We start from the raw sequence: 26,283 nt of genomic DNA on the forward strand, positions 1-26,283 counted from the left end.
AACAGCTCAGCCAATGTAAAACTGAGTAGTGAAATATGCAACTTGCTCCCACAGTTGTTGATGAATAGTGCAGATGTTTATATACAATGAGGGCAGCATGGTGGCGCAGTGCTGCCTCATGGCGCCACGGTCCCAGGTTCGATTCTGGGTCACTGGGTTTTGCCCCCACAACCCAAAGATTTGCAGGCTAGGTGGATTGGCCAGGCTAAATTGCCCCTTAATTGGAAAAAATGAATTGGGTAGTCTAAATTTATTTTAAAAAGTTTATAAACAGTAGGAGGAAACTTGTTTGGAACATCACTTTATTGATAAGAATTTACAGCATCATTAACATTTTCCACAAATGGATAGAAAAATATTCAAGGCAAAGTAAATGGAGGAATCACTGACTGGTCACTAGATGGTGATTTTCCGTACAAACTTCTGGAACCACATGTAGGATGTCGCTGCGCACAACCCATACCTTCCAAATAAAAATACATTTTAAGTGAAAACAGTCAAACCTCAAACCAACATTGAACAGGCATGGGGCAATTTTCTGAGGAAAAAGCTAGATGGGGTGATCAGAAAGGTAGATGTGTTGGTGTGACCACAAATGAGCTAGTTACTACTCAGTCCAATAAGGAATGGAATTACTCCCACAGGAATAATTAAGATGAATAGTATCAATATGTTGAAGAGGAAGCTGGATAAGCACAGGCTGTTGGGAGACAGCTTGTGGAGGAGAAATGCTGGCATAGAATAGTTACTTTGGACACATTAAGGTTATGATCTTACCAGGTTATGATATACTGCAGGTGTTCGTTCCTCAAGGTGACTCTTGTCTGTCCTCCGATTGGACCTCCAGGGACTGTGCTGTCTGAGAGAGATGTAAACCCAGTAAAATGATCATATTAGTCAATACTGGCCGAGAGTTGAGGGAGAAATCACAACATGATCAATAAATGACACGCACTAATATCCATCAGGAAAGTCAGGGGAAACCTCTTTACCCTGAGAGAGGTGAGGATGTGGTCGAGACAAATAGTGTTAAAGGGGAAGCCAGAAAGAACAGAATTATACATCAGCTTTGACAAGGAGCCCTCCAGACTCAAAACATCAGCTCCCTTTTCTCTCCCACAGATGCTGACAGACCTGCTGAGTTTGCCAGTATTTTCTGTTCTACAGATGCAAGTCAAGTGCCAGGATATCTGACCTGAGATGCACCAGACCTGATCTCACTTTCTTCACTCGAACGGTAGATGAATAACCAGGATCAGTGATTGTCACGGAGTGTGAACCCTGGACTATTGTTGGGCCAACCCCACGGAAGGTCCAGCAGGGATAATATTAACTCAGACCAGGTGTGAATAATTCAGTACCACTGTCAGGTTGGGTATTACCCACAGCCATTGAGGAGACAGTAGGCCCCATTGAGGAGACAGTAGGCCCCATTGAGGAGACAGTAGGCCCCATTGAGGAGACAGTAGGCCCCATTGAGGAGACAGTAGGCCCCATTGAGGAGACAGTAGGCCCCATTGAGGAGACAGTAGGCCCCATTGAGGAGACAGTAGGCCCCATTGAGGAGACAGTAGGCCCCATTGAGGAGACAGTAGGCCCCATTGAGGAGACAGTAGGCCCCATTCACATTGCAAACCACTGGCTGGTGGTTCAAGAGCAATGACTTCATGTTCCTGCCCCATTGGGGCTGCAGCGGAAACCAAATTAATTAAAGTTCTATTTCTAATCCTGGGATGTCCCAATATCCTTCAGTACTCTGCAGGTGTCTGTTCCAAATGACAGAACTGCAGTAGCCAATTACACGGCAGTTAGATACTGAACCGATTAACTAATTTAGTGATCGAGAGATAAATATTGGCATCGATACCGACCCTCTGACAGTGTGGCACTCCCTCAGTACTGACCCTCTGACAGTGCGGCACTCCCTCAGTACTGACCCTCTGACAGTGTGGCACTCCCTCAGTACTGACCCTCTGACAGTGCGGCACTCCCTCAGTACTGACCCTCTGACAGTGCAGCACTCCCTCAGTACTGACCCTCTGACAGTGCAGCACTCCCTCAGTACTGACCCTCTGACAGTGCCGCACTCCCTCAGTACTGACCCTCTGACAGTGTGGCACTCCCTCAGTACTGACCCTCTGACAGTGCGGCACTCCCTCAGTACTGACCCTCTGACAGTGCAGCACTCCCTCAGTACTGACCCTCTGACAGTGCGGCACTCCCTCAGTACTGACCCTCTGACAGTGTGACACTCCCTCAGTACTGACCCTCTGACAGTGCGGCTCCCTCGGTACTGACCCTCTGACAGTGCAGCACTCCCTCAGCACTGACCCTCTGACAGTGCAGCACTCCCTCAGTACTGACCCTCTGACAGTGCAGCACTCCCTCAGTACTGACCCTCTGACAGTGCAGCACTCCCTCAGCACTGACCCTCTGACAGTGCAGCACTCCCTCAGTACTGACCCTCTGACAGTGCGGCACTCCCTCAGTACTGACCCTCTGACAGTGTGGCACTCCCTCAGTACTGACCCTCTGACAGTGCGGCTCTCCCTCTACTGACCCTCTGACAGTGCGGCACTCCCTCTGTACTGACCCTCTGACAGTGCGGCACTCCCTCAGTACTGACCCTCTGACAGTGCGGGACTCCCTCTGTACTGACCCTCTGACAGTGCGGCACTCCCTCAGTACTGACCCTCTGACAGTGCGGCACTCCCTCAGTACTGACCCTCTGACAGTGCGGCACTCCCTCAGTACCGACCCTCTGACAGTGCAGCACTCCCTCAGTACTGACCCTCTGACAGTGCGGCACTCCCTCAGTACTGACCGTCTGACAGTGCGGGACTCCCTCAGTACTGACCCTCTGACAGTGCAACACTCCCTCAGTACTGACCCTCTGACATTGCAGCGCTCCCTCAGTACTGACCCTCTGACAGTGCAGTACTCCCTCAGTACTGACCCTCTGACAGTGCGGCACTCCCTCAGTACTGACCCTCTGACAGTGCGGCACTCCCTCAGTACTGACCCTGTGACAGTGCAGCACTCCCTCAGTACTGACCCTGTGACAGTGCGGCACTCCCTCAGTTCTTCAGATTTAGAGGAGGTGAGTGGTACTCTGAGTAGTTTTCACAGTCTTACCCAAGTCTGCATCGATGAGGATTGGTTCAGTGCCCACAATCTGTGCCATTGACTCCAAATCCCGGTAATGCCAGCAATTCTTCTTAACGTCATTCTCCGGCATGAATTGTTTGCGAGTTTCCGTGAGTCGAACAACCCCAATAAGCTCGACCTCTTCTGTAATCTAGAGAAAGGGGGCAACAAACAATCATCTTCCTGAGAAATTAATCCCCATCCACACTGACCCCCCGTCCCCGTCCACACTGACCCCCCCGGCCACCTGACCCCCCGCCCCGTCCCCACTGACCCCCCGCCCCGTCCACACTGACCCCCCCGCCCCGTCCACACTGACCCCCCCGCCCCGTCCACACTGACCCCCCCGCCCCGTCCACACTGACCCCCCCCGCCCCGTCCACACTGACCCCCCCCGCCCCGCCCCGTCCACACTGACCCCCCCGCCCCGCCCGTCCACACTGACCCCCCCGCCCCGCCCCGTCCACACTGACCCCCCCGCCCCGCCCCGTCCACACTGACCCCCCCCGCCCCGTCCACACTGACCCCCCCCGCCCCGTCCACACTGACCCCCCCCGTCCCGTCCACACTGACCCCCAGCCCCATCCCCCCCCGCCCCGTCCACACTGACCCCCCCCGTCCCGTCCACACTGACCCCCCCGCCCCGTCCCCAACCCCGCCCCATCCACACTGACCCCCCCGCCCCGTCCACACTGACCCCCCCCGCCCCGTCCACACTGACCCCCCCCGCCCCGTCCACACTGACCCCCCCCCGCCCATATCCACACTGACCCCAGCACCGCCCATATCCACACTGACCCCAGCCCCGCCCTATCCACACTGACCCCCCCCCCGCCCCGTCCACACTGACCCCCCCCGCCCCGTCCACACTGACCCCCCCGCCCCGTCCACACTGACCCCCCCCCGTCCACACTGACCCCCCCGCCCCGTCCACACTGACCCCCCCCCCCCGCCCCGTCCACACTGACCCCCCCCGCCCCGTCCACACTGACCCCCCCCCGCCCCGTCCACACCCCGCCCCGTCCACACTGACCCCCCCGCCCCGTCCACACTGACCCCCCCGCCCCGTCCACACTGACCCCCCCCGCCCCGTCCACACTGACCCCCCCGCCCCGTCCACACTGACCCCCCCGCCCCGTCCACACTGACCCCCCCGCCCCGTCCACACTGACCCCCCCCGCCCCGTCCACACTGACCCCCCGCCCCCCGTCCACACTGACCCCCCCGCCCCGTCCACACTGACCCCCCCCCCGCCCCGTCCACACCCCGCCCCGTCCACACTGACCCCCCCGCCCCGTCCACACTGACCCCCCCGCCCCGTCCACACTGACCCTCCCGCCCACACTGACCCCCCCGCCCGCGTCCACACTGACCCCCCCGCCCCGTCCACACTGACCCTCCCGTCCACACTGACCCCCCCGCCCCGTCCACACTGACCCCCCCCGCCCCGTCCACACTGACCCTCCCGCCCACACTGACCCCCCCCGCCCCGTCGCCACTGACCCTCCCGCCCACACTGACCCCCCCGCCCCGTCCACACTGACCCCCCCGCCCCGTCCACACTGACCCCCCCGCCCCGTTCCACACTGACCCCCCCCGCCCCGTCCACACTGACCCCCCCGCCCCGTCCACACTGACCCCCCGCCCCGTCCACACTGACCCCCCGCCCCGTCCACACTGACCCCCCCGCCCCGTCCACACTGACCCCCCGCCCCGTCCACACTGACCCCCCCGCCCCGTCCACACTGACCCCCCCGCCCGTCCACACTGACCCCCCCGCCCCGTCCACACTGACCCCCCCCGCCCCGTCCACACTGATCCCGCCGCCCGTCCACACTGCCCCCCCCCGCCCCGTCCACACTGACCCCCCCCCGCCCCGTCCACACTGACCCCCCCCGCCCCGTCCACACTGACCCCCCGCCCCATCCCCACCCCGCCCCGTCCACACTGACCCCCCCGCCCCGTCCACACTGACCCCCCCGCCCCGTCCACACTGACCCCCTGCCCCATCCCCACTGAGCCCCCGCCCCGTCCACACTGAGCCCCCGCCCCGTCCACACTGAGCCCCCCGCCCCGTCCACACTGAGCCCCCCGCCCCGTCCATCCCCTGCTCCATCCACTCCCCTGCTTTCTTGCATCATCTCACCTGTCCTTTGCTTCGTGTTTCTGGTCTGATCCTCGTTCTGGGTACGAACCCCTGTTCACAAGAATCCTCACCCTAAATACACAAATTCATCAGCACTTCATCCAGAGGCCGCAATGTGGTCATTTTAAAAAATATAATTTTTATTCAAGTTTTCAAAAATTTTCACCAACAAAAACACAAAGAAATAAGAACAAACCCCCCCCCCCCCCCATCCCATATACATGCCCAATCAAGGAAAACAAACCCTGACCAGCCTCCCACCCATCCCAAGCTCCCTCCACTCTCTCCACCCCCCCCCCCCCCCCACCCACTCCCCCCGACCATCACCTAACGCTCCGCCAGGAAGTGTAGAAACGGCTGCCACCGCCGGAAGAACCCTTGCACTGACCCCCTCCAATTTGATGAACCCAGCCATATCGTTGACCCAGGATTCCACGGCGTCCTTCCACTGTAGAAGAATCCTTCGCCGGGCTACTAGGGATGCAAAGGCCAGAACACCGGCCTCTTTCGCCTCCTGCACTCCCGGCTCCGCTGCTACCCCAAATATCGCGAGCCCCCAGCCCGGCTCAACCCTGGAACCAACCACCCTAGACATCGTCTCCGTGATGTCACTCCAAAAGCCCTCCAGCGCTGGGCACGCCCAAAACATGTGGGTGTGGTTTGCTGGGCTCCCTGAGCACCTGACAAACCGGCTCAGCCTTGCCCTATGTGCGCCCTATGCAGCACCTTGCATTGTATTAAGCTGAGCCCCGCGCAAGAGGAGGAGGAATTCACCCTCCCTGGGGCATCCGCCCACGTCCCCTCGTCGATCTCCTCACCCAACTCCTCCCACTTACCCTTCAGCTCCTCCACTGAGGCCTCCTCCACCTGCATCACCTGATACATTGCCGAGATCCTCCCCTCTCCAACCCACGTCCCTGAAAGCACCCTGTCCTAAACCCCTCGTGGCAGCAACAGTGGGAACCCCACCACCTGCCGCCTAACAAATGCCCTTAGCTGCATGTCTCTGAAGGTGTTCCCGGGGGGAGGCCGACCCTCCCCTCCAGCTCGCCCAGGCTCTCGAACTTCCCATCCACAAACAGGTCCCCCATCCTTCTGATACCTGCCCTGTGCCAACTCAGAAACCCTCCGTCCATTCTCCCCGGGACAAACCCGTATCAGGGACCACACCGAAGCCCCACCTCCCCCGTGCCGCCTCCATTGCCCCCAAATTTTGATGGTAGCCGCCACCACCGGGCTCGTGGTGTACCCCGTTGGAGGAAGCGGCAGCGGCGCCGTCAACAGAGGCTCGTGCCCACACAGGACGCCATCTCCGACCTCTTCCATGCCGCGCCATCTCCGACCTCTTCCATGCCGCCCCCTCCCCCTCCATCACCCACTTGCATATCATCGCCACGTTGGCGGCCCAACAATACCCACAGAGGTTAGGCAGCGCCAACCCCAACTATCCCTGCTCCGCTCCAGGAACACCCTTCTCACCCTCGGGGTCTTCTGCGCCCACACAAACCCCATAATGCTCCTGTTGACCCGCCTGAAAAAGGCCTTAGGGATCAGGATAGGGAGGCACTGGAACATGAACAAAAACATCAGGAGCACCGTCATTTTGACTGACTGCACCCTGCCCGCCAGGGAGAGTGGCCTTGTGAAGTTAAGCTTATGTATGGCCCCCCAGCCCCTAGCCACATGTACCCCCAGGTACCTAAAACTCCTCTCCGCCTTTTTTAACGGGAGCTCACCAATCCCCCTCTCCTTGTCCCCTGGGTGCACTACGAACAACTCACTCTTCCCCATATTGAGCTTGTACCCGGAGAAATCTCCAAACTCCCAAAGGATCCTCATCACCTCCGGCATTCCCCCCACCGGGTCCGCCACATATAGCAGCAGGTCATCCGCATAAAGCAACAGCCGATGCTCCTCTTCTCCCCCCCCACCCCGCGCTATCCCCCTCCAGTTCCTCGACTCCCTCAACGCCATGGCCAGGGGTTGAATCGCCAGCGCAAAGAGCGGGAGGGGGACAGGGAACACCCCTGCCTCGTTCCCTGGTGCAAACGGAAATACTCTGACCTCCTTCTGTCCGTAGCCACACTCGCCATCGGGGCCTCATATAGCAGCCTCACCCACTTGACGAACCCCTCCCCAAACCCGAACCTTTTCAACACCTCCCACAGGTACCCCCATTCCACCCTATCAAAGGCCTTCTCCGCATCCATCGCCACCACTATCTCCGCCTCCCCTTCCACTGCCGGCATCATTATAACATTCAAAAGCCTCCGTATGTTAGCATTCAACTGCCTCCCTTTCACAAACCCCGTCTGATCCTCATGGCCAAAACCTTTGCCAGCAACTTTGCATCTACATTTCGGAGTGAGATTGGCCTATATGACCCACACTGTAGGGGGTCCTTGTCCCGCTTCAGGATCAAGGAGATCAGCACCCTAGACATCGTCGGGGGCAGAGTCCCTCCTTCCCTTGTCTCGTTGAAGGTCCTTACCAACAGCGGGCCCAGCAGGACCAAATACTTCTTATAAAATTCAACCGGGAACCCATCTAGCCCTGGTGCCTTCCCCGTCTGCATGTTCCCTATCGCTTTGACCAACTCCTCCAGTCCAACCGGCGCCCCCAACCCCACCATGGTGATTCTTTTTTACTCATACTACGAAAGAGCTGATAGCTGGGACAGTGGGCAAGACACAGTGTAGTGGGAGTTTTACTCTGTATCTAACCCCGTGCTGTACCTGTCCTGGGAGTGTTTGATGGGGACAGTGTAGAGGGAGCTTTACTCTGTATCTAACCCCGTGCTGTACCTGTCCTGGGAGTGTTTGATGGGGACAGTGTAGAGGGAGCTTTACTCTGTATCTAACCCCGTGCTGTACCTGTCCTGGGAGTGTTTGATGGGGACAGCGTAGAGGGAGCTTTACTCTGTATCTAACCCCGTGCTGTACCTGTCCTGGGAGTGTTTGATGGGGACAGTGTAGAGGGAGCTTTACTCTGTATCTAACCCCATGCTGTACCTGTCCTGGAAGTGTTTGATGGGGACAGTGTAGAGGGAGCTTTACTCTATATCGAACCCCGTGCTGTACCTGTCCTGGGAGTGTTTGATGGGACACAGTCTGTCAGACAGGGCAAGTGAGCCACAGTTGGTGATTGGCTGTGCAGGGTAAGATAAAGAACCTAATTCTTTATTAGGGCAGCACGGTATCACAAGAGGGCAGCACGGTAGCACAAGTGACTTCACAGTGCCAGGGTCCCAGGTTCGATTCCCCGCTGGGTCACTGTCTGTGCGGAGTCTGTACATTCTCCCCGTGTCTGCGTGGGTTTCCTCCGGGTGCTCCGGTATACTCCCACATCCAAAAACGTGCAGGTTAGGTGGATTGGCCATGATAAATTGCCCTTGGTGACCAAAATGGTTATATGGGGTTATTGGGTTATGGGGATAGGGTGGAAGTGTAGGCTTAAATGGGTCGGTGCAGACTCGATGGGCCGAATGGCCTGTATGTTCTATATCTAATTATGAGTTGAATGGACCCAGTGATGCCTCTTCCAACCCGAACACCTCACCCTCCCAATCCAGATGTGTTAAATTACCGGGCAAAACAGAGCATGTTGATAAATCACTGAGAATACAAACCATCACATCAGCAGCTATTTTACTTTAGTTAAAAGTTTTAGTATAAACTTGCTCAGTGTTAGATGTTGGATAATGCAAGGGGAGTGAGCTGTGAAGCTTGGAGAGGAATAACTGCACCACTGACCTCTCAATTTCCAGACTAACTCAATGGGCCTCCTGTTCCTGTGTAACAGGCTCGAGGGGCTGAATGGCCTCCTGTACCTTTGTAACAAGCTCGAGGGGCTGAATGGCCTGCCTCCTGTTCCTGTGTAACAGGCTCGAGGGGCTGAATGGCCTCCTGTACCTTTGTAACAAGCTCGAGGGGCTGAATGGCCTATTCTTGTGTAACAGGATCGAGGGGCTGAATGGCCTCCTGTACCTTTGTAACAGCCTCGACGGGCTGAATGGCCTCCTCCTGTTCCCATGTATGAGAATCTATTACGTACCCCAGGTCTGAGCAGTTGAATGCTGTGACTACATTGGCTCCAGTCTCTGTGCTGGACATGAGACGCCCAGCTTCCTGTTTCTCCTTGTCCGGGTCCACCCGAGATCGTGGCATGATGTAGAGCTCCTGGGAGTGGTCAAATCTCCCTCGCACCCTCACTCGTCTGTACTCCAGCTCCTTCAGCTCCAGCTGACTGCACAGAGAGGACACAAGGATTAGAGCTTGCGTTACCACCACCCCCTCCAGCACCCACAGACAGGACTGAACCTCAAGACCCACAATCCTGCCTCTCAAACAAATTGGGTCAATACCCTGTCGCTCTCAGTATCAGACCCAGCCCTTCTAAAGGACCGATTGCAGAGAGGGCCCAAGACAGAGGGGCAGTTTAAGGGTTTGTCTTAAGAGGAAAGGTTTGGCCCATGGAGTTTAGGAGGAAGAGGTGATTTTATGAAGCACGTAAGAAGGGACTTGACCGAGTGGATGCTGAAAGGATATTTCGCCTTGTGGGGCGGTCTCTATCGAAGATGGAGATAATGAGGAATGTCTCCTCAGAATTCTCTTCCCCAGGAGAGCAGTGCAGGCTGGGTCATTGAATATATTCAAGGTGGAGTTAGTCAGATTTTTCATTGACAACTCGAGGGTCACAGGGTAGGTAACGGGGCAGACAGGCAGGAAAGTGGAGTTCAGACCACACACACATCAGCCAGGATCTGACTGAATAGCAAAGCAGGCTCAATGGGTGTGGAGTCGCTGGCTAATCCCAGCATTTATTGCCCATCCCTAATTGCCCCATAGATGGTGGGGGTGAGCTGCCTTCTTGACCGCTGCAGTCCATGAGGTGTAGGTAAACCCACTGTGCTGTTAGGGAGGGAGTTCCAGGATGTTGTCCCAGCGACAGTGAAGGAACGGCGGTATATTTCCAATTCAGGATGCTGAGTGAGTTGGAGGGGCACCCAGGGTGATGGGGTTCCCAGGTATCTGCTGCTCTTGTTCTTCCAGATGGTAATGGTCGTGGATTTGGAAGGTGCTCCTAAGGAACCTTGGTGAGTTACTGCAGTACATCTTGTAGATGGTGCACACGGCTGCCACTGTGCATCGGTGGTGGAGGGAGTGAATGTTTCTGAATGTGATGCCAATCAAGCGGGGCTGCTTTGTCCTGGATGGTGTCGAGCTTCTTGAGTGTTGTTGGAGCCGCTCTCATCCAGGCAAGTGGAGAGTATTCCATCACACTCCTGACTTGTGCTTTGTAGATGGTGAACAGGTTTTTGGGGGGTGGGGGGGGGGGGGAGTTACTTGCCACAGGATTTCCAACCTCTGACCTGCTCTTTTTTTTTCTACGTAACGAGCAATTTAGCGTGGCCAATCCACCTACCCTGCACATCTTTGGGTTGTGGGAGTGAAACCCATACAGACACAGGGTGAATGTGCAAACTCCACACGGACAGTGACCCAGGACCAGGATCGAACCCGGGTCTTCAGCGTTGAGGCAGCAGTGCTAACCACTGCGCCATCCCCTGACCTGCTCTTGTTGCCACAGTATTAATGTGGCTGGGTCCAGTTCACGTTCTGATCAATGGTAACCCACAGGCTGTTGATTGTGGGGGATTCAGCGATGGTAATGCCATTGAATGTCATGGGGCGATGGTTAGATCCTCTCTTTTAGGGGATGGTCATTGCCCGGCACTTCTGTGGCATGAATGTAACTTGCCACTTGTCAGCCCCAAGCCTGGATATTGTCCAGGTCTTGCTGCATTTGGACACGGACTGCTTCAGTATCTGAGGAGTCACGAATGGTGCTGAACATTGTGCAGTCATCCGCAAACATCCCCACTTCTGACCTTATGATGGAAGGGCGGTCGTTGATGAAGCAGCTGAAGATGGTTGGGCCCAGGACACTACCCTGAGGAACTCCTGTAGTGATGTCCAAATGTGTGCCGGTTAGATGGATTGGCCATGCTAAATTGCCCCTTAGTGTCGAAAGTTTAGGTGGGGTTATGGGGGTAGGGTGCTCCTTCGGAGGGTCGTGCAGACCTGATTGGCTGAGATGATTGATCTCCAATAACCATAACCTTTGTACCAGGTATGACTCCAACCAGCGGAGAGTTTTCCCCTGATTCCCATTGACTCCAGTTGAGCTTGGGGTCCTTGATGCCACACTCAATCAAATGCTGCCTGGACGTCAAGGGCAGTCACTCTGACCTCACCTCTGCCATTCAGCTCTTGTCCAATATCACATCCCATCTATCCCTGATAACCGTTGATTTTCTTGCCTAACAAGAATCTATCTACCTCCGCCTTAAAAATATTAAATGATGCCACCTTCTGAGACAAAATGTCTCCTCATCTCTGTCCTAAAAAGCCAGCCTCTAATTTTTAAACAGTGCCTTCTAACTCTGGACCCACCCACAAGAGGAATCAACCGGTTTTACATCCACCTTGTCAAGGCCATTCAGGATCTTTTATACTTCAAATTAACTCACCCCTCACTTTTCTAAACTCCGGTGGAAACGAGCCACAGCTGTGTATAAGCTGTTCGTTCCAGGCATCAATTCAGTAAACCTCCTTTGAACCACCTCCATCCTACCGCTGTAATGAGGTCAGGAGCAGAGTGACCCTGGGCGGAACCCAAACTGAGTGTCCGTGAGCAGGTTATTGCTGAGCAAGTGCCGCTTGATAGCGCTGTTAATGACCCCTTCCATGTCTTCATTGATGGTCAAGGGTAGACAGATGACGAGGGAATTGGCTGGTTGTATCTGTCCTGATTTTTCTAATTTCTAGGTAGATTCTGTATCCAGCGCTTTCCGCCATTTTTTGGTATCACGTGGAGTGAATCGAATTGGCTGAAGACTGACATCTGTGACCTCTGGAGGAGACCGAGATGGATCATCCACTCGGCACTTCTGGCTGAAGATTTTGCGAATGCCTCAATCTTGTCTTTTGCACAGATGTGCTGGGCTCCTCCATCATTGAGGATGGGGATATTTGTGGAACCTCCTCCTCTAGTGAGTTGTTTAATTGTCCACCACCATTCATGGCTGGGTGTGGCAGGACTGCAGAGCTTAGATCTGATCTGTTGGTTGTGGAATCGCTTCGCTCTGTTTATTACTTGCTGCTTCTGCTGTTTGACACACAAAGTAATCCTGTGTTGTAGCTTCACCAGGTTGACCCCTCATTTTTCGGTCTGCCTGATGTAACTCCTGGCATGCTCTCCTGCACTCTTCATTGAACCAGGGTTGATCCCAAGGCTTGGTGATAATGGTAGAGTGGGGGATATGCTGGACCATGAGGTTGCAGATTGTGGTTGAATACAATTCTGCTGCTGATGGCCCACAGCGCCTCATGGATGATGGAGGGTATCCTCAATGTGAAAAGAGGACTTTGTCTCCATAAGAACAGTGCGGTGGTCACTCCTACCGATACGGTCATGGACAGATGCACCTGCAGCAGACCCAGTCTAGCAGCGATGTCACAGCCAGCTCAGTCAATGGGGGCGCTGCTGAGCCACTCTTGGCAATTGATGTCCCACACACTGTGCCCTTGCCACCCTCAGTGCTTCCTACGAGTAATGATCCACATGGGGGAGAACTGATTGATGAGCTGAGGGGGTGGGGGATGGTGCTCGGTAATCAGCAGGGGGTTTCCTTGCTGATGTTTGACCTGATGCCAGAGACTTCATGGGATCCAGCGTCAATGTTGAGAAGGGCAACTCCCTCCCGACTGTGTGTCACTGTGCCGCCACCTCTGGGGTAGGACAGAGCCAACAATGGCGCTGTAAGGTATGATTCTGTGAGTATGATTGTGTCAGGCTGTTGTGTGACTGGTCAGTGGGCAAACTCTCCCAATATTTACACAAGTCCCAGATGTTAGTAAGGAGGATGTTGCAAGGCCGTTTTATCAGACTTTGTAGCAGTTTGATAGAAATTAGCATCTGGCTCAGACATTTCAGGGGGCAGTTTAAAAATTAACCACCTTACTGTGGGTCTGGAGTCACATGTCGGCCAGACCGGGTAAGGACGGCAGATTTCCTTCCCTACAGGACATTAGTGAACCGGATGGGTTGTTACCACAATCGACAATGGTTTCATGGTCAGCCTTACGGAGACTAGTTTTTTCATTCAAGATTTATTATCAGAATTTCAATTCCACCAGCGGCTGTGCTGGGATTTGAACTCACGTTGCCAGAGCATTAATATGGTCCTCCGGATTATTATTGCAGTGGCATTATCATTACTCCACTGCCTCACCTCGGGCTGACTCATGCCCTAATTCCTGTGGCGATAGGGCCTGTGGCAATTACTTACTCGAGGGGAAGGGGCAGTGGGTCAGAGCGAGTTTTCTCCTTCAGCTCCTCGATAAGCTGCACTTTCCATTTCCGCCGTTGAACCTGAAGAGACAGAAATCATCAGACCCCGCCCACAGAACATGGCCCCGCCCTCACAAGGCCCCGCCCTCACAACATGGCCCCACCAACAGAACACGACCCTGCCCCCACCGGTAGAACAAACCCCACCCACATCCTGACCGCTGCCCACATTCCAGGCCACACCTCTGTCTCTAGGCCCTGCCCCCATCCCCCCCGGGCCCTTCCCCCCACCCCCCCTCGGGCCCTCCCCCCATTCCCTCCGGGCCCTTCACCCATCCCCCCCCCGGGCCCTTCCCCCATTCCCGGGCCCTGCCCCCATCCCATGGCCCATCCTCCCGGGCCCTTCCCCCATCCCCGGGCCCATCCCCCATCCCCGGGCCCATCCCCCCGGGCCCTTCCCCTATCCCCGGGCCCATCCCCTCCGGGCCCATCCCCTCCGGGCCCTGCCCCCATCCCCCCCCCCCCCCCCACTCCAGGGCCCTGTCCCCACTCCAGGGCCCTGCCCCCACTCCAGGGCCCTGCCCCCACTCCAGGGCCCTGCCCCCACTCCTGCCCAGTCCTGGGCTCTCAGGCGTTTCTTGGTTATATTTGCCCATGCTGACATCAGTGCGAGTCTTCAGAACACAAAACCCTGACCCGACTCCCCTGACCCCCCATTTCCACCTCTCTCTCCCCCCCCCGCCGCAGGTTACCTGCCAGGTTCCAAGGCCAAGGGTGGTGACTGGGATGAGAAGCAGAGCCCACTTCAGGATTGAATCATCAGCACCTGCAGCATCTGCTGTTGTGGTGATGTGCGTCCCATTGTGTTTGACAACAATCCCTGCAGCACAAACACAGCATTAACCCTCAGTGAGGAACTGCAGAAGCGGAGCTTCTATCACTGTAACCTCAGACTTAACCCGCCTAGATTCCTCGAATTCTGGCCTCTTGCGTATCCAATTTTAATCCCTCCCCAACGGCAGCAGTGCCTTGAGCTGCCTGGGCACCAAGATCTGGAATTTCCTTCCTAAACCTCTACCTCCTTGGGCGGAACAGTGGCACAGTGGTTAGCACTGTTGCTTCACAGCTCCAGGGTCCCAGGTTCGATTCCCGGCTTGGGTCACTGTCTGTGCGGAGTCTGCACGTCCTCCCCGTGTGTGCGTGGGTTTCCTCCGGGTGCTCCGGTTTCCTCCCCAAGTCACAAAGAACGTGCTGTTGGGTAATTTGGACATTCTGAATTCTCCCTCCGTGTACCCGAACAGGCGCCGGAGTGTGGCGACGAGAGGATTTTCACAGTAACTTCATTGCCTACTTGTGATACTAATGAAGATTATTATATAAATGCAGCTCTCCCACACGGGACATAAAACTAAAATTTCACCTGGACAAATGAATCGGAATCATTGGACATAATAAACAATGACCTTGTCTCAAACCCAACCCAACCTGCCTGGTTATAAACGGAGAGAGTGGCCCACGCTTAGGTTCAGGACCGACCTCGCCTGGTTCTTGGCCAAACTCCACAGATGGGGCAATAGATTGGGTCCACTATTTGGAGAGAGTAAACGTTGCACACATCGTGGAAGAATGTCCAATCCACAGACTCAGCAGAGGCCTATCTGCACTCAACACAACAGAACCAGGAGACTTTGCATTCTCCAAATAAAAATAACGCAAGATGGAAATATTTCCCATCTGTGATTGCAGAGTGAGGAGGAGCCCCTTACCATTTAACTTTGATTTGACACTGGGCAAGATCAGTTGAGTCCCAGTGACCACTTGTGCTGAGCAAACGTTCAAAACCTGTCAGAGAGAAAAACCCAGAAAGAATTAAAAGAGCTCAACAACCGCAGGGATGGGCAGCACGGTGGCGCAGTGGGGGGCAGCACATGGGCGGCGCAGTGGGTTAGCACTGCTGCCTCATGGCGCCGAGGTCCCAGGTTCGATCCCGGCTCTGGGTCACTGCCCGTGTGGAGTTTGCACATTCTCCCCGTGTTTGCGTGGGTTTCGCCCCCACAAACCAAAGATGTGCAGGTTAGGTGGATTGGCCACGCTAAATTGCCCCTTAATTGGAAAAAATTAATTGGGTACTCTAAATTTAAAAAAAACCACCGCAGGGATTCTGTGGGTCCCACTGTTATCTTCCTTTTACAGTGATTCCATGATATGGGACATCGAGTCGGCCTAGCCGGCCACAACTGGCTCTTTCAAATATCAATTTACAGAACAAATCTGACCAGAACATTGAAACACAGCAAGATTCCACAGAATGGAGAGATACAGCCTGTCTGATAAATGTAATCAGAGCTACAGGAGGCTATAGTGGCAGACCTTCATGTACAGCGACAGATGCGTGTCCATGAGTTCGGTACAAATTTTAAAACTGAAGTATCTGCAACCATTTCATCCAGAAGTGCTAAGTGGACAATCCATCTCAGCCTCTGGTATTACAGATCTCAGAATAATATGATGAAACGGCTGGATACGGCAAAGACTCTGGGTCCTGATAACATTCCGGCAATAGTACTGAAGATTTGTCCAGAACTTGCCGTACCCCTAGCCAAGCTGTTCCAGTACAGCTACAACACTGGGATCGACCCAACAATGTGGAAAATTGATGAGGTGTGTCCTGTACACAAAAAAGAGGACAAATCCAACCCAGCCATTACTGCTGCAACAATCATCAGTAAACAAATGGAAAGAGTTGTGAACGGTGCTTTCCCATCCCTAATTACTCCTTGTGAAGGTAGTGGTGAGCTGCCTTCTTGAACAGTTGCAGGTGTAGGTACATCCAGTGTGCAGTTAGGGAGTGAGTTCCAGAATGTTGACCCAGCAACAGTGAAGGAACGGCGGTGAGTGACTTGGAGGGGAACCCCCAGGTGGTGGGGTTCCCAGGTATCTGCTGCTCTAGTCCTTCTGGATGGTAGTGGTTGTGGGTTTGGAAGGTGCTGCCCAAGGAAACAGAATTTACAGTGCAGAAGGAGGCCATTCAGCGCATCGAGTTTGCACCGGCCCTTGGAAAGATAACCCTACTTAAGCCCACACCTCGACCCTATCCCCGTAACCCAGCAACCCCACCTAACCTTTTTGAACACTAAGGGCAATTTATCATGGCCAATCCACCTAACCTGCACATCTTTGGACTGTGGGAGGAAACCGGAGCACCCGGAGGCAACCCACACACACACGGCGAGAACGTGCAGACTCTGCACAGACAGTGACCCAAACCGGGTATCGAACCTGGGACCCTGGAGCTGTGAAGCCACTGTGCTACCATGCGGCCCATCTAGAACGTTGGTGAGTTGTTGCAGTGCATCTTGTAGATGGTGCACACGGCTGCCACTGTTCGTTGGTGGTGGAGGGTTTGAATGTTTGTGGAAGGGAGCAATCAAGTGGACTGCTTTGTCCTGGATGGTGTTGAGCTTCTCGAGTGTTGTTGGAGCTGCACTCATCCAGGCAAGTGGAGAGAATTCCATTACACTCCTGACTTGTCCCTTGCAGGTGGTGGACAGGCTGTGTGTGTGGGGGGGGGGGATACTGACCGTGTGATTCTAGCCACTGACCCCTGACCCGCTCTGGCTCCAGTTCAGCTTCTGGTCACCCAACTCCCCCCGGCGATACAGGAACCTCACTGCGGCTGACCCCAGGGCTCGCCGTGTTGGGGGGGGGGGGGGGGGGGCGGCAGCTCCATCACACACTGCCCCGGGGGGGCAGCCACATCACAGACACCCGGGGGGGGGGGCAGCTCCATCACAGACACCCCGGGGGGGGGGGGGGGGGGGGGAGCAGCGCCATCACAGACACCCGGGGGGCAGCTCCATCACACCCTGCCCCGGGGGGGGGCAGCTCCGTCACAGACACCCCGGAGGGGCGGGGGGATGGGGGGGCAGCTCCATCACAGACACCCTGGGGGGGGGGCTCCATCACAGACACCCTGGGGGGGGGGGCTCCATCACAGACACCCTGGGGGGGGGGGGGGCTCCATCACAGACACCCCGGGGGGGGGGGGGGGGGCAGCTCCATCACACACACCCCCGGGGGGGGGGGGGGGGGGGGCAGCTCCATCACAGACACCCCGGGGGGGGGGGGGGCAGCTCCATCACACACACCCCGGGGGGGGGGGGCAGCTCCATCACAGACACCCCGGGGGGGGGGGGGGGCAGCTCCATCACAGACACCCCGGGGGGGGGGGGGGCAGCTCCATCACACACACCCCGGGGGGGGGGGGGGGGGGCAGCTCCATCACAGACACCCCGGTGGGGGGGGGGGGGGGGGGCAGCTCCATCACAGACACCCCGGTGGGGGGGGGGGGGGGCAGCTCCATCACAGACACCCGGGGGGGGGGGCAGCTCCGTCACACACACCCGGGGGGGGGGGGAGGCAGCTCCATCACAGGCACCCAGGGGGGGGGGGGCAGCTCCGTCACACACACCCTGCCCCCCTCCCCCGGTAACTCACCCGGCGGCCCGGAACCCGCAGCATCCTCAACCGGAACCGGAACGACAGCTGCATTTCCGGGTCACTACTTCTGGATGCCTTTTCGCCCACGACCCGGATTGAAAATGGACCCTGGTTTCCAGGGGTTGGTCCCTCGTCTCCACGGGGTGGGGTCTGGTCTCCAGAGGGTGGGGGTCTGGTTTCCAGGGGGCGTGGTCTGGTTTCCAAGGGGTGGAGTCTGGAGTCCAGGGGGCATGCTTTGGTCTCCAGGGGGTGGGGGTCTGGTTTCCAAGGGGTGGGGTCTGGACTCCAGGGGGTGGGGTCTGTCTCCAGGGGGTGGGTTTCTTTTTGGTCTTGCTCAGCAGACACTCTGATCAGATTGCCCCCTCAGGATGTGTTTGTGTTAATCATGGGGATGGACAGGGCTGGGCGGCACAGTGGTTAGCACTGCTGCCTCACAGCACCTAGAACAAGGGTTTAATTCTGGCCTCGAGTGTCTGTCTGTACGTTCACCCTGTCTCTGCATGGATTTCCTCCGGGTGCTCCGGTTTCCACCCTCAGTCAAAAGATATGCGGATTAGGTGGATTGGTTGTGCTAAATTGTCCCGTAGTGTCATAGAATTTACAGTGCAGGAGGCCATTCAGCCCATCGAGTCTGCACTAGTCCTTGGAAAGAGCACCCTACCCAAGCCCACACCTCCACCCTATCCCTGTAACCCAGTAACCCCACCGAACCTTTTGAACACTAAGGGCAATTTAGCACGTCTTTGTCAAAAAAGTTAGGTGGGTTATGGGGATAGGGTGGGGCTGTGGGCTTAAGTAGGGTGCTCTTTCAAAGGGTTGGTGCAGACCCAGTGGGCCGAATGGCCTCCTGCGCTGTAGTGGTCCTCTGAATTAGTCTAACAACAATGCAGTTTCCTACCAGGCAAAATCCCAACCAAATCATGCCAAATCTCTACCCTCCTAGAGCTCAAACTCCACCCCCTAGAGACCATTAGATATGATTTCCCAATTGGGCTGCTCTTGCTGAACAACCCTGAGAACAAATTTGCAATCATTAGTTGAGCTCCTAACTTGGCATCGTTATGCCTGTGAGAAGCGACATTTCATTCGCATGCAGGGCCTCGTTCCTTACAAACAAAAGGAATGCAAACAAACCGTGTGATTTTCTTGAATTAGCTGTAGCTTCAGGAGCCTCTAGTTCCCTGTTGCTTTCTCCATGACAATGCCTTGGCGCAACAGAGATGACTTCCCAGCAAACACCACTTTATTTCCTGTTGTATAAATTGTTGCGATCTTTTGAAATTTGCCATTCTTGTATTTGTCCTGATGTGTGCAAGATGAAAAACTTCAGCAACATATCCGTCTTTTGAGTAATATTCATGATGTGACCATCAATTCACTCAAGACACGATTGGAAATAAACTGGTTTTAATAGACTTACAACTGAGCCTGCCTGCGACCAGAAGAACTGAGGGCAGGCTCACAAGGCTGGAGCACTTTATACTTCCGGTAGTGGGAGGGGCCATGGGCGGAGCCGAGGGTGGAGCCCTGTACAAGCTCCTCATCTCCCCCTGTGGGCAGAGCCGCGCAACGGCTCACAGACAGAGCCCACAAGGACACAATACTATACAGTGTGAATTACATGAAGTATATTCACCACAATTCAAAAAAGCCTTATCGTTCAAACTTTTTATCCCGGGACACATTTTGGCTAACCGACCAACCTTTGGGACCCACGCCGGCTGAGCTTCCCCACTGACACCCATGGACCTTTTCGACCCACACCAGCGGATCTTCCCGACCCACAACCGCGGACCTTCCTGATCCACACCAGTGGACCTTCATGACACACGCCACGATAGCTTACCTTTAATGTGAAAGGGGAGCCTGCTTGGTCCTCACAATCTCACTCCAATCAGGTTCACAGGAGGAGAGGGCAATGTGCATATCAGGTGCAGACTACTGCCGGTTCCTTTGTGCCTTCTTCATCTTTGTGAAAGCGGAAAATCCAACCCTGCACATGTAGGTTGTCGTGAAGGGCAACAGCAACAAAATACTTGTTTTACTCAGCACTAGATGCACCTCGGAGATACTACCCCAGAATGCCGATAAGATACATGGGCTTTTGGCATATTTAAAATGTGGTATTACAGGTCAGCTGCAGCAGCGGGACCATCACAGGAAGGCTGCGACCAATCGCTTCCCAAAACCCGCCCGCAACCCACTCGCGGATCATGAATCGCACTTTGAAAAAGTCGAAGTACACTTTTAACTACTGCTGCTAATTACTATAAAAAGTCCTCTGGCATTGTCAATCAACTATCACAAGTTTCTCATTCCTCCAGATTTTGATTGTTGTGACTAAAAAGAATAATTATCACAGGAAGTTTAAAGTGCAGAAGGACAGTCTCCATGAGCTTCTTACCTTGGACTTCACTAATAGGCCCATTGAGTCTGCACTGGCTCACTGAAAGAACATTCTACCTAGTCCCACTCCCCTGCCTTATCCCTGTAACCTCGCACATTGTCTTTTCAGATAGAAAAACCTCGATCAAACCTGCCTCCACCCCCTCACAGGAAGTTCATTCCAGAGTCCAACCACCCTCTTGGCAAAATAAAACTCACATCACTTCTACTGATTTAGCCCATTATTTTGAATCTGTGCCCTCAAGTTCTTGATGCTCTCTTGAGAGGGAACAGTTTACCCTGTCCACGCCCCTCAGGATTTTCAGTACCTCTGTCAAGCCTCCTCTTAACCTTCCTTTTCCCGAGGAAAGCAGAACCAATGTCTCCAATCTATCCTCATAGCTACAGTTGCTTATCCCTAGATCCATCCTTGTGAATCTCCTCTGTACTCTCTGCAATACCTTCACATCCTTCCTCAAATATGGTGTCCAGAACTGGACACAGTCTCCAGATGAGACCTAACTAGTGTTCTACAAATTGAAAACTGCTTATTGTCACAAGTAGGCTTCAAATGAAGTTACTGTGAAAAGCCCCTAGTTGCCACATTCCGGCACCTGTTCGGAGAGTCCGGTACGGGAATTGAACTGTGCTGCTGGCCAGCCGTGGTCTGCTTTCAAAGCCAGCGATTTAGCCGTGTGCTAAACCAGCCCCGAGTTCAACATGTGCTCCTTACTTTTGACTTTATTAATAGGGCATGGAACACAAGTTACTGTAAGTTTTATTAACCAATAGACCCTGCCGTGTTCAATGGGTTACTCACACATCCACCTCACGTTTCTCTGCATTGAACTTCATCTGCCACTTGTCTGCCCAATCCACCACGTCTACGTCCTTTCGAAGCTCAAGGCTATCCTCATCACTGATGTTTCCAATCTTTGTATCATCTGCAAAGTTTGAAATAATGCTGCCACACTCCAGGTCATTAACATCGATATCAGGAAGAGCAAGGGTCTCAACACTGACCCCCCACGGGGGAGCTGCATTACAAACCTTCCTCCAATCTGAAAAATAACCATTGTTTCCCGTCACTCAACTATTTCTTATTCAAGTTATTCCGATCCCAGACCAGACCCCAACAGTGGCTGGGATCCTGGTCCGAAACCCCAATATTTTAGTTGATGTGTAAGACTGTGCTGAAAGAATGATTCACTCCAGGAGTGATTTCACTAAAAAATGGGTATTTAAAAAAAAACTTTATTATGAATACAATATCAAACTTTTTAACATCACCCAAACAAAAGCTTACAATTACCGCATTAAACACTACAACTCAATTTCCCATTAAACAACAGGAAAAGAAGCATACAATTCTGAATCCAGCTTACCATTGAAGTCAAACTGACTGGTCTGTAGCTGCCGGCATTATCCTTGCAGCCCTTTCCGATCGAGGGTGTAACATTCACAATTCTCCAGTCCGCTGGCACCGCATGTCTAAGGAAGACTGGAAGATTATCACAGTCCCTCTGCAATTTCCGCTCTCACCTCCCTCAGATGCATCTCATCTGATCCTGTTGGCTTAGCTATTTTAAGTAAAGAAAGTCTTAAAGAAAGAAAGCCGCTACAGAACTTGAAGGTTTTACCAACCACAAGGAGTGAGGTGGAGAACTTAAAAAGAACATCGTCAGGCTGGTGGAATGGGCTCTCTCCATCCTTTTCCTTCTCTGTGTGGACCTGATTTGACGCTGAACTGCTCAATTCCAATTTACACTTAGAATGGTTAAGGCACAGGAGGCCATTCAGCCCATCTTGTCTGTGCTGGCCCTGTGAAGGAGTAATTGACTAAGTGCCATTCCTTTGTAGACCTGAAGTTTTTCCTTTTGAAAGCCTGAGTTGAATGTGCCTCCACCACACACTCAGGCAGTGCATCTGAATCCTGACCACTCGCCGTGTGAAAGGGTTTCTCCTCTTGTCACCATTTCTTCTTTTGTCAATTACCGTAAATCTGCGTCCTCTGGCTCTCAATACTTCCACCAATCGCAACAGTTTCTCCTTACCTACTCTGTCCTATCCTTCATTATTTTTAATATTGCTCTCAAACCTCCGCTCAACATTCTCTTTCCCAAGGAAAATAGTCACTACTTCTCCAATCTATCCATGCAGCTGAAGTTCCTCTTCCCTGGAACCATTCTTGTGAATCTTCTCTGTACTCTCTCCAATGTTTTCACATTATTACTAAAGTGTGGTGCCCAGAGCTGAGACAGAACCAGTGTTTTGTACAGGTTTAACATCACTCCCTTGCTAATTTTGTACTTGGTGGCCCTATTGTTAATGCCCAGAATGCTTTCACCTTTACTAAACCATGTGTCCTGCCACCTTCAAAGATTTATGCACATATACACTCAAGTTGCTCTGCTCCTACACCCCTTTTAGAATTGTATCTCCATGTTCTTCCCACCAAAATTAATCACTTCAATGCAATAAATTTCACCTGCCATCTGCCTGCCCATTCCACCAGCCTGCCCATTCCACCAGCCTGCCCGTCCCACCAGCCTGCCCGTCCCACCAGCCTGCCCGTCCCACCAGCCTGCCCATTCCACCAGCCTGCCCATTCTACCAGCCTGCCCATTCCACCAGCCTGCCCATTCCACCAGCCTGCCCATCCTACCAGCCTGCCCGTCCCACCAGCCTGCCCGTTCCACCAGCCTGCCCGTTCCACCAGCCTGCCCGTCCCACCAGCCTGCCCGTCCCACCAGCCTGCCCATTCCACCAGCCTGCCCATTCTACCAGCCTGCCCATTCTACCAGCCTGCCCATTCCACCAGCCTGCCCATTCCACCAGCCTGCCCATCCTACCAGCCTGCCCGTCCCACCAGCCTGCCCATTCCACCAGCCTGCCCGTTCCACCAGCCTGCCCGTCCCACCAGCCTGCCCATCCCACCAGCCTGCCTACGTTATTTTGAAGTTTTACACCTTCCTACTCACAGTTCGCAATACTTCCAACTTCTGTATCATTTGCAAATTTTAAAACTGTTCCTAACAGTAAAACCTGAGAAAGTCCACTATAAACCTTCATTCAGTCCAAACAAAATTGGGGGTTCTGTGTGCGGGTTTAGTGTTTGGGGGTTGTGTGTGCGGGTTCAGTGTTTGGGGGTTCTGTGTTTGTGGGTTCAGTGTTTGGGGTTCTGTGTTTGCCGGTTCAGTGTTTGGGGGTTGTGTGTGCGGGTTCAGTGTTTAGGGGTTCAGTGTTTGGGGGTTGTGTGTGCAGGTTCAGTGTTTTGGGGTTCTGTGTTTGTGGGTTCAGTGTTTGGGGTTCTGTGTTTGCCGGTTCAGTGTTTGGGGGTTCTGTGTGCGGGTTCAGTGTTTGGGGGTTCTGTGTGCGGGTTCAGTGTTTGGGGGTTCTGTGTGCGGGTTCAGTGTTTGGGGGTTTTGTGTTTGGGGGTTCAGTGTTTGGGGGTTCTGTGTTTGTGGGTTCAGTGTTTGGGGTTCTGTGTTTGCCGGTTCAGTGTTTGGGGGTTGTGTGTGCGGGTTCAGTGTTTGGGGGTTTTGTGTTTGGGGGTTCAGTGTTTGGGGTTCTGTGTTTGCCGGTTCAGTGTTTGGGGGTTGTGTGTGTGGGTTCAGTGTTTGGGGGTTGTGTGTGCGGGTTCAGTGTTTGGGGGTTCTGTGTGTGGGTTCAGTGTTTGGGGGTTGTGTGTGCGGGTTCAGTGTTTGGGGGTTGTGTGTGCGGGTTCAGTGTTTGGGGGTTCTGTGTACGGGTTCAGTGTTTGGGGGTTTTGTGTTTGGGGGTTCAGTGTTTGGGGTTCTGTGTTTGTCGGTTCAGTGTTTGGGGGTTGTGTGTGCGGGTTCAGTGTTTGGGGGTTCAGTGTTTGGGGTTTCTGTGTTTGTGGGTTCAGTGTTTGGGGTTCTGTGTTTGCCGGTTCAGTGTTTGGGGGTTCTGTGTGTGGGTTCAGTGTTTAGGGGTTCTGTGTGCGGGTTCAGTGTTTGGGGGTTCTGTGTTAGCGGGTTCAGTGTTTGGGGGTTCTGTGTGTGCTAGTTCAGTATTTGGGGGTTCAGTGTTTGGGGGTTCTGTGTGTGGGTTCTGTGTTTGGGGGTCCAGTGTTTGGGGGTTCCCGGTTTGTGTCTTGTATTTGTGGGTTCAGTGTTTGGGGGTTCTGTGTTTGCAGGTTCAGTGTTTGGGTGTTCTGTGTGTGGGTTCAGTGTTTGGGGGTTCTGTGTTTGCAGGTTCAGTGTTTGGGGGTCCAATGTTTGGGGTTCAGTATTTTTCTTCGCAGTTGTGTGTGAATAAAATAGGAAAACTGAAATTTTCAGAAGCCCACTTTGCTCCGGCCCGTCTCTTAAGTAACATCAATATCAACAGACAAATTGTTTTTAACACATGGTTAACTTTATGCTGTCGGATTGGGTGAGTGCCTGGTTTCTTGATTGGAATTGTTGGGGGAAATTCCAGGCACAGACACACATCCCATCAGGGACAGCTTGCTGCAGGATCAGAATGACTGCCTGGGACTGCAGGGCTTGACAGAAACAGACAAGCCTGTTCTCCAGCTCTACATTAAACCTGTGTCAGAGCAGTCAGTGCCATGCCTGTGAATAATTATTGTGTATTGAAAAACCAAATTCACATGCAGCATTGATCCCCCGACTGCATGCTATCACTGGGCGAGAACTACAGGTGGTCCAGATGTTGTTGGATCGGGACAACAGCTGCTCCAAATGTTATCAGCGTCCTGGTGCTCCAGATGTGATCAACTCACCATAACTCACAGCATGACGGACATCACTAGAAAGAAGCCTGTGTGAATGAGCAGAATAATCAGGATGAGAAAGCAAAGCAAGTGTAGGCAGCTGAGCAGAGAGTAACAATGAAGGGAATTGTTTGCCATATGCTGCTCAGTTTGGTTCAATTCCTCTCCACAGAGTGAAATTTATAGCAGGCATTAATCGATTGTTGACAATTTATCCAGCATGCCATTGGAGACAGTATGATTTGAGAAATGGCCATTGTTCAGGAGAGTGTGAGGAACGGCACTGAACACCCAGGTTAGCTTCCCGTTGCAAATTCAATCTTCGCAGGATCTCACTGGTACCCCAGTTCCATAATAGGTAGGGGGCAGAGAGGGGAGTGGGGGGGGAACTGAACTAAGAGATGTTCATTTTGTGCTTCTTCAAAAATTCTGTTTAAGACACCGACACTTGCCGCGATAGCAGAGTCCAGGGCCCATTTCACACCCAGTTCCTCAAGTGCGTGTCTAATTCATGTTTGTCTGAGGTTTCAGGAGTGGCGGTAGGCCATCTGAACACAACGTCATCATGATTTCCCCCCCGAATCCATCCTCCTTCCCCAACCCTGGGGTGCTGAGGCCAATTCAGCGGCCTTGCTGCTGCCCAGGTTGTGACCAGCACAAACCGTGGGTACAATCCACGACACTCCTGAGCTGTGTAACTGTTATTTTCCGATGTGGAGATGCCCGCGTTGGATTGGGGGTGGCACAGGAAGAGGTCTGACAACACCAGGTTAAAGTCCAACAGGTTTGTTTCGAACATGAGTTGGGTAATGAACCAGGCCAGGTGTTAGATCTGGAGGTAGGTGAGCACTTTGGAAACAGTGACCACAATTCGGTGACCTTTACGTTAGTGATGGAAAGGGATAAGTATACCCCGCAGGGCAAGAGTTATAGCTGGGGGAAGGGCAATTATGATGCCATTAGACATGACTTAGGATGTGTTGGTTGGAGAAGTAGGCTGCAAGGGTTG

At 53.9% G+C, this 26,283-nt stretch overlaps 2 protein-coding genes across 6 annotated transcripts in view; both read right to left on the bottom strand.

Annotated features, from left to right (window-relative positions):
* Positions 1-285: 285 nt before the first annotated feature.
* On the bottom strand, positions 286-18,288 carry LOC119955571 (surfeit locus protein 1-like). Its single transcript, XM_038781897.1, is given in 10 exon segments — positions 286-463; positions 778-859; positions 3,136-3,298; positions 5,294-5,346; positions 5,349-5,365; positions 9,347-9,538; positions 13,647-13,729; positions 14,401-14,528; positions 15,415-15,490; positions 18,146-18,288. Coding segments are annotated over 10 exon segments (915 nt in total). The 5' UTR covers positions 18,200-18,288; the 3' UTR covers positions 286-396.
* A 6,208-nt stretch (positions 18,289-24,496) lies between these two features.
* ppp1r26 (protein phosphatase 1, regulatory subunit 26) overlaps positions 24,497-26,283 on the bottom strand; it is a 37,305-nt gene continuing 35,518 nt past the window's right edge. For all 5 annotated transcript variants that reach the window (XM_038781488.1, XM_038781487.1, XM_038781491.1 and 2 more), the window contains exon 4: positions 24,497-25,321. In XM_038781488.1, coding sequence (XP_038637416.1) covers positions 25,310-25,321 — 12 coding nt within the window. In that variant the 3' untranslated portion in view covers positions 24,497-25,309. The remainder of the gene's footprint in view (positions 25,322-26,283) is intronic.

This window comes from Scyliorhinus canicula, chromosome 21, assembly GCF_902713615.1.
Source record: "Scyliorhinus canicula chromosome 21, sScyCan1.1, whole genome shotgun sequence".
Classification (NCBI taxonomy): domain Eukaryota; kingdom Metazoa; phylum Chordata; class Chondrichthyes; order Carcharhiniformes; family Scyliorhinidae; genus Scyliorhinus; species Scyliorhinus canicula.